At 39.5% G+C, this 8,507-nt stretch overlaps 1 protein-coding gene across 6 annotated transcripts; it reads right to left on the reverse strand.

Annotated features, from left to right (window-relative positions):
* Positions 1 to 394: 394 nt before the first annotated feature.
* Positions 395 to 8,204, reverse strand: PPP1R3C (protein phosphatase 1 regulatory subunit 3C). Of its 6 annotated transcripts, none has more exons than XM_067552841.1 (2): positions 8,127 to 8,204; positions 395 to 3,067 (listed from the first exon to the last, which is right to left on the reverse strand). In XM_067552841.1, exon 2 carries the CDS (start codon positions 3,064 to 3,066, stop codon positions 2,122 to 2,124), a length of 945 nt encoding a protein of 314 aa, XP_067408942.1. In that variant the 5' UTR covers position 3,067; positions 8,127 to 8,204; the 3' UTR covers positions 395 to 2,121. The 6 variants fall into 6 exon arrangements, with proteins under 6 accessions (XP_067408942.1, XP_067408938.1, XP_067408941.1 ...); XM_067552837.1 differs by lacking the exon at positions 8,127 to 8,204 and adding an exon at positions 5,995 to 6,134; XM_067552840.1 differs by lacking the exon at positions 8,127 to 8,204 and adding an exon at positions 5,668 to 5,921.
* Positions 8,205 to 8,507: the final 303 nt, after the last annotated feature.

An 8,507-nucleotide genomic window follows, 5' to 3' on the forward strand; every position in this document is an offset into this window, starting at 1 on the left:
AGGCATAAGGCATTTGAACTACCATGCTTAGAGATATGACAACAGTTTGTCAAATTCTCAGGTTCTGATTTGGTTCAAAACACCCCACTCCCATGTTTCAAATTGGTAATGTTGAAGGTTGTTTTGACACTTTGCCCAAAACAATATTGATGAAAGGTCTGGAAAAATTTCCATGAGTGAAAAATTAGCTTAATTTTAATTCAGATTGAAAATTGAAGTTTTCCATGGGACCAATGCTAATTTTTGACCAGCTCCAGCAGTTCTCCCTTGCAGACCATAATACTGATCCAGGCCTTCCTGCTATTCACTCTCAATTCTCCTCTTAATCACATTAAAGCAGCATAATGGGTGGTGAAGGAGGGTGTGGTTGTTTAAATCCCTCAGGAAAACAGTCTGACATATCAAAATATGATTTATTCTTAAAATGACCAGTTTACATTGCACAGTGATAGTTACAGTAGAAAAATATTTAGGTGATAGTGGAAGAGGCTTATTTTACCTTTATATTGCAAAAATGCTCCAAACTCTGAATCTCATTATCTGAGTAATGTGACTTGCATTTTCATGTCAACATCAGCTCAGTCTACCAGACAAGTAAACATGGGTGTGTGTATTGTACATATTTAGAGTTGCTGCAACCCATACATTCTTAGTTATCTCCCACTTCATTCTCACAGGAAAAAGATTCTTTACACTTTGATAGCTCAGGAACCTAAGCACAAAGTACAAAAAATACACTAGTTTGCTGAAATGTGTAAAAAAAACCCAAACATTTTGACTTCAGAGAAAATGACTGAGGTCTGAGAAAAAGAACAGAAAACTGTTCCTATTTATGTACAAGCTACTTAACTATGAAGTGTATTCTTTCTAGAGAAAGCCAGTGGCAACCCTGCATAGATTAGCTTTCAGAAAGTGCAGTTACCTTGTCACCTTCAATATGAAGGACCTCAGTTGCCTAAGTTTACTTTACTGCTTTGGAAAGCTGTTTCTGAAGGGAAGTGTTACTGATTCTGCAATAGGGAGCAAGATACCATTAGAGTCAAGACAAATGTTCGTGAGATGAAATCAAATGATCCAACACATTTAACTCACCTATAAATTAGGGCATTTTATAAGTCAGTCTGTCTTGTAAATACTTTTTTCCCCACGGATATGATTTTTGGCATCTAGGGGATTTTTAAAAGGCACATTGCTTTTTAAGTGTACATAGGGCCAAATTCTGCCTGTTAAGTCAGTGGGGTTGTATGGGTATAAGTGAAGGCAGAACTTTTAGCCTATGGTACAAGATACATTACCCACAAGCCAAAATATACAAAAGCATATTTACAGAGTTCACCCTTCCTACTCATCACCACTCTGTCACTTATTTTCACACAAAGTAGTTAGATCAAAAAGGCTGTAGTTAAGCTAATTGTACTTTCTTTATTGCTTAATTCATTTTTACATCTTAAAAATTTCCAATGGGATTTTGGAAGACCAGCTTCCAAAAAAGCCTTTGCGCTTTCCTATATACAGTGCGTCTTACATTTCCCCGTCTCTCACTTTTCCATTATCCACCCAAAAAGATACTCCTTATTCATACCACAGAATCATAACCTTGCATTTTGTTTCCATGAGGATGTAGAGGGTTAAGACAAGCCTCAGTCTCAGCAGCAATACCTCATCTCTACTACCTCTACTCTACCGTGCACAAAATGAATTGTGGTTCTGTTCACATAACATCCCCCACACAATTATGACAGCTTCCCAAAACTCCACCATGCATTGTACTTCCTCACAAATCTCTCTTACCCCATGATTAAGGCTAGTAAATAGCAAAGAAAGTCATGTATACCTAACAGACAAGCTATTTCTATAGTAGGTGACCAACCAAGGGGCTTGTTTTTCCATTTTGAATGGACCCCTTTTTCTCCAAGGGTAAATTGTGGCTGAGAAGTTTAGAAGTACTCAGATGGTCAGTTTTTTAAACTCAGCAAGTCCCAAAGTGCTAGTAAATTTGGATTTGTAAGAAGAGTCAGCAAAACCTTCTAGCAGATCTTGGTTTACTGTACACAAAGCGGAGGCTGAAGACTAACACTGTTAAGTTGTTGAAAGGAGGAATGATCACGGCTAGTAGTCCATTCACCAATATGGGTCTGAGTTTTCAATCCTACCCCAGCTTTGCCACTCAGGAAAGAGGCCATTTGACATCCTCGGACTGCCAAGCTGCTCAGACTCTGTTTCATGCGTCTTCCTTAGGATCTTGTGAACTGTGCAGTCTCTCTTAGTAGATGCTGGTGCTTGGACACCATCAGGTTTCCATTCTGCATGGACAATCTTGTAGTTCTGACCCTTGTTATTGTCCCAGAAGATGTGCTCTCCGCTTTGGTAAGAAATACAGAACTCAATCTTCTCTTGAGTGGGAATGGCTGGAGGCAGCTCAATGGCAAATGAGAAGGTGTCACTGTCAGAGTCACCATATACATTGTTCATGTAGACACAGTCAACATCAGTGTAAGTTTTCCAAGTATCGAAGGTAATTCGAACCTGAACCTTCTTCTCAAAGCTCATGTTTTTCACTTTGACAGTCCCTGCCACAGCCCTTTCTTGGAGGGTGCAATTCTCAAGACAGACAAAATTCTTCTGCAAGTGGTTCCGGAAATCTAAGTAATCAGCTGAAGGCTGAGGGAAACCCAGAATCAAATTTTTCTCTTCATGTAGTTTTAAACCAGCAGTTATGTCTTCAAGGTCTAACAAATCAAACTGAAGATCCCACACTGGATGCTCCTGGATTTCAGAGAAGACGTGGATTGCAGTCAGAGAGAGCCCCTTTGAGTCTGCAAACACAACTCGCTTCTTAGCACGGCTTGGGGAGCGGTTCCAGTCATTGTTTCGACACTCTGATTCACGTTTCACATTGAGACATGGTCTGAGAGGCTTGAATCTGTTAAAGTTTCTTCTTTGATAGTCATCAAGAGGGCTGAGAATTCTCTTCAGAGGTGGCGAATGGGCTAAACAAATTCTCATGGCCACATCAACAGGCATCATGGAGCTGGGCAAAGGTCTTGGGTCCAAGATCTGTATCATTCTGAAATGTGATTAGGAAGATTGTTAGTTAGGTTGTTTGCTCCATCAAATATGCACTGGAGTAGAGCCTCTTGAAAAGCTGTGCACAGTTGATTTCATTCACCATCTTAATTATTCATGGCTTTCTTTTGTATACTCAAATAATGCAACCTAAATAACTATTATGACTTGCAGTTAAAGAAGCTAAGGAATAACATGAAAAGTTATTCTACCATGTTTGTAAATGCTGAATGGTTTTGATTCAGCCACATTATTACTTAGCGGTTTGCTTTTCCATGAACACCTGTGCAAAGAGGTTTTTATTCACACAAATGTTACGAAATGTCTCATCTTCTTGCAAGTATTTATAAGGGTGAAGATTTTCACAGGCCAGCACAGGCATTAGTCAGACATAGCGGAAGTGCTCATCTCATTTCAGAGACAAGGTGGGGGAGAATTTCCTTCACCAACAGAAGTTGGTCCAATAAAAGAGACAAGCTTTTGCGTCACACCAAGCTCTTCTAGAGGTCTGAGAAAGGTACTCCCAACTTCACAGCAAAATGCAAGGTGGAACAGATTTCCCAGACCCGAAGAAGAGCTCTGTGTGGCTTGAAAGCTTGTCTCTTTCACTAAAAGAAGTTTGTCCAATAAAAGATATTACCTCTCCCCCACCTTGCCTCTCAAACATCCTGGAACCGACTGCCTACAACTACACTGCATCCATCTTATTTCAGTCATACAGGGGCTCCAAGCCAACTCCATTGATTCCAGCAAGCTCCCTCAACCAGGGAGCAGAGATAACACTGTATGAGTCATTGTCACATAGTGCCAAATAGTTAAAATGTTTAACACTTAATAAAATTAATAATTTTGTAAGTTGATTTGTGGATAATACAGACAATGGTCAAACTGCTAGATACATTTTTCTCCAAAAGTAAGTAATTCACCCAACTCCAGGTGTTAGAGGCACACCAAATCATTTTGGCTGCTTAATTTATGCAAAAAGAGCATGCACCACCCATCTCATTTCACTGTAGTTATCAAATATAATTTAATAAAAATATAAAAGCATCCTAAAAGCATCTCTAAATCCATGTGTAAATCTACCACAGGTCTGCATGAAGGCTACATGGCTTCTATTTTAAAACCTTTTTATAAATCACCTCTCCACTGTTGAAAGATTATTCATAATTACAGTATAAAGACACATGGCTAGTTCAAACAAGTGTGTAAATAATAGACGTGTGTTGCGGATTAGGGTTTCAAAGGTAATACACCTTTTAAGACTGATGTAGTTTGAATTAAGATAAAAATTCTGTTGAGTCATAGGAAGCAAATATTTGCTTGGTCACTTTAAGAAACAGCTTTCTACTTTTAAATGCTCTTGCTGGTATTGCAGTACAGTGCCAAAAATATAGGGTGGAAAAAATTTGCATGCAGACCCTCAGTCTCTGAATTCTGCCTGTTATGGCAAGTGGGAAGGGGGTTGGGGGAAGGAATAAAAAAAAAAAAAAAAAAAAAAAAAAAAGCACTATTAGCTGAATTTATTTTGCTTTGGCTTTAGTGGTTATACAAACAGATCCAAAGAACACACACACACACACACTAAAGTTTCTAAAACAACTTTCACTTATGGCTATTTTGAGAAAAACTCCTTGTGCTAATTGTGCTTTTAAATTTTAGAATATACTTAAACAGCACTAACAAACAAGCATGACAATTGGGAAACTGCCAAAGCCAAAAAGTCAGAAGACAAGACCATTTTGGAGACATCAATATTAGCATTACAGATATATGTTGGCACTTTAAAAATCATACAAAACTTAACAAGGATAATGATCTGAATCTTAAAGTCTCAGATCACTCTCTCCCCCCCTCCCATTCTAAATTCTTAGAAAATGGCTGATTTCACACAAAGATGCATGCACTAGTTTAAAAGTCAATATAAGTATTATGTTAATTTGCACTAGTACACCACCAAACACAAACGCAGAAGCATTATAGGGAAGAGGAGTTTACCATACTCCATAGAAACTCCTGCAATGCATGTACTTTTAGCATGCGCAGGAGTCCCTGTAAGCAATGTTAACCCTTTAATTCTAACAGGCGGCTTACCTGGTACAATTCATTAAATAGAGCAAACTGCGCCAGAAGAGAAGAGCATGAAGAAGCTGTGAAGGTTAATGTACAATGAGGTGCTCCTAGCTTGATTAAACCTAGAGTTTTGCCTTTGCACAACCTTCCCCCTTTCTTAACAACTCCCCTCTGCAGTAGCTCTTTACAGAGTAGCAGCGAACGCGTAGCGCCTGCTCCTACATCTTATCAACCACTGCGTGGCCCTTTTCACGTGAAACCCTTTAAGCAGCCAATCCCTTAGCAGTTAGCTCCTGCCAAGCAATCAGGGCAGCCAGTTAGGAGCTCATGTTACTGCATTTGTAAAGTTGGTAGAAGTGTTAGCTGGAGGGGGTAGCCTTCCTAACGAAGGAGAAAAAAGCATGAAGCTATTTCCTACTACGCGTGAAACTATGACTTCAGGATCAGCTGGTTTTAGTGATAGAAGTTAATACATTTGTATAGTAGCAGACATGATAAAGTGATATCTCTGCATCCCGGATCTCTCACCTTCAAATCAGCACCAACACTGGAAACTGCAGAAAGAAAGTAACTTTGCATTCTGATAACTTTGCTTTCTTTAATAAGAAAAATGCATTTTCAAATTAGTTTAATCTCCGTAGCAGGAAAAACTGACCACAGTCAACCCCCTTTGGAAACGAGGTATTTTAATTAGTTATTTAAAACAGTATAGTTTAGAATATAACAGCATCGTTTATAAGCATTGCTGACTTTACAAGAATTCAGCAAGTATTCTAATTTTGCCCAGGGCTGTGGATTGTTGCATGCAGCTAAGCAAAAAGCCCCAGTTCTGCAATAGCACCTGAATAGCCAGACCTGCACAGAATCCCATTGATTTCTTGGAGGGTTCTGCCCACATAAATGCAGATGCAGGATTGGAGGACCCAAATAACTTTATTCACATGAGCAGTCTCATTTAACTCAGTCATAAATTTGCAGGATTGGGACCTTAATCCTTGTTTTGCTGGAGGGAGAAGGTGTGTCAGAAAATCTAGGGCAATGTATTTATTTTTTTTCTCCCAGCAGCTAAGAACATGTAAAAACCAGCATCTCAATTAGGTTCACTTCTCTTTGGTTTCTAAAATATATTTAACCTATAGAGAGGAGAAAACAGCTGCTTTCTAAGCAGCAAACTAGGGAAATATCTATCAACTCCATTTATTCATTCCATGCTAATAGAAAATGTAAACTATGAGGCATCTACCATGTTTGCATTTATATATGTATCTATCTATATCTATATATTTAACTTTGGAGTTTGCAAATAATGTCTAGTACCATAGGATTGGGTGGGAGCGCTTAATTATAAAATATTGACAAATTTTGCACTTAAAGAGCTTTTAATGATATTTTTGGTTATAGCTAGCCCTTGTCTCTTGTTTTGGCACAGTTTTGAGAGATTCCTATTTTGATGTTTGTTCACTGAGGATGCAGAGAAGTGAATCATTACTGAAGTGGCCACATAATTATAGGACTAATATGTACCTTTCTTTTTCTCTTTTCCTTCTGTCCTCTGCAGAGTGTAGAACTTAATCAAATCTCTGTTTTCTGAACTGTTACAGCTGAAGTAACTTATTAAGTTATTATTAATGTTCTTTGTCCCTCCTCCCACTCCAGACTCCACTTTCAGGTCACCCTTAAATCTTTGTATTTAGCTTTGAGAAGATAGTTTCAATTGACTACTTCAATGCAGAAGCTGAGCAGAGCACTCTCTGATTAGTGACAGACAGACACCTGCAGTTTCTCTGCTTGAGGAGCCTTATTGTGAATAGCTGGGGGCTAACAAACTTGGAGAAGCCTATTTGCCAATATTCTAAACTGTGGTTTAGCATCTGCTTGTAATTCGGGGCGCAAAGGAAGGAGACAACAGCAGGGTTACAGCCTCAGTGGAATGGATTTTCAAACTGAAAGGCTTTCAAGTTAAGGGGGTTTAAATGGATTTTTCAAATGGCATGTTTCCAAGCAGTAGGGAAGCATGCTGTGTTTCCGATGTGGGTTTTCAAAATGAAATAGATATTGTTTAACCATGACTGTGTCAGTCAGTGTTGGAATGATCTTATGTTCTTAAAACAAAAATAAATACCCAGCCTAAACTGTAAAAAGTAAACTTTTGCACTAGCTCTTGCCCATGATTTGTTTCAGGGGACTCTATATGTAGCTGAACATATATATCTCTGTACACAACACAAGACTCTTTATTCCTCTTTGCCAATTAGAAAAAGTACTTCTGCACATTTAATGTAATTAATTAGTTTTTATTTTCACAGGTACAGTAGTTTTGTGTTCTGTATCTGTGTTATAGGACCTATGAAAGTGCTCGGGTTACATTTATTACATAGGAGGCAGAAGTTTGCCCCTTTTCTTAACATAAAGAAAGCAAAATGTGGCCAAAAAACCACCTATTATATACCCAATGGGGGTGTGACGTCCCCTCTGCAATCTGGGCTGGTATGCAGCTGTGTCATCCTGATCCCTCACTCTTGAGCCCCGACTTACTCTACTCTGCTGTGTGAGCCACCCGGGTCGGCCCACACCCAACCTCCTGCGATTAACCAGTGCCTGGCCGGGTGAAGAAGCACTTCTGGCCAGCTGCTCATGGGATTGATTCCCAGCAATCACCCCCAATCCCAGATGCAACCCCGGGAACTGCCGTCTTACAGAGTCCAGTGCTGTCCACTGCACCCTGCAAGCTCATTACATTAGTCCATCAATTTATCAAAGAAATTGATATGCACCAGCTCTGTCACCCTAAGTGAAGTCTCTACACACACTCAATCCACATGCACTGCTTTAGATAAAACAAACAAAGTTTGATTACAGCAAGATTTTAAGTATTATAAATCAGATTAATATGAATCAAGGATTGATCACAATTAATTAAAGAATAAATCACATCCTAAACTAAACTCAACACTTTAGTGGCCTTTCAGTCTGTCTTGTTAGCTTACCCCACAGGCTGGCTGAGATGACTCCTACAGCGAGGCCCCCCCGTGGGCAGTCTGTCAGTGTCCTTGATGTTGCTTGCTAGGTGGATTCCACAGGAGAGCTCCCGAGACAAAGATGCCTCTGCCTTTAACAAGTTTCCTGTTCACCCACTGGAGTCAGGTGATCAACCATGTCCGGCAATGGGCATGATTTCCTCCACTTGAGTTAAATGTTGCCTTAGCAGGTGCTCAGGCCAGTCCATTGTTCCTGTATGCATGCCTCTGCAAGGTGTGAACCCTCAACATTGTGATTGTCTGGATCTATTCAAGCCATGTGAGACACACATTTGGGAATATTGCATGCCAGAGTTTCATATCTGTACATGTGACATTACAGGAAACATA

Source organism: Emydura macquarii, unplaced genomic scaffold (genome assembly GCF_026122565.2).
Source record: "Emydura macquarii macquarii isolate MOO-44397 ecotype Brisbane River unplaced genomic scaffold, CSIRO-AGI_Emac_v2 contig_1390, whole genome shotgun sequence".
In the NCBI taxonomy this organism is placed as follows: Eukaryota; Metazoa; Chordata; order Testudines; family Chelidae; genus Emydura; species Emydura macquarii.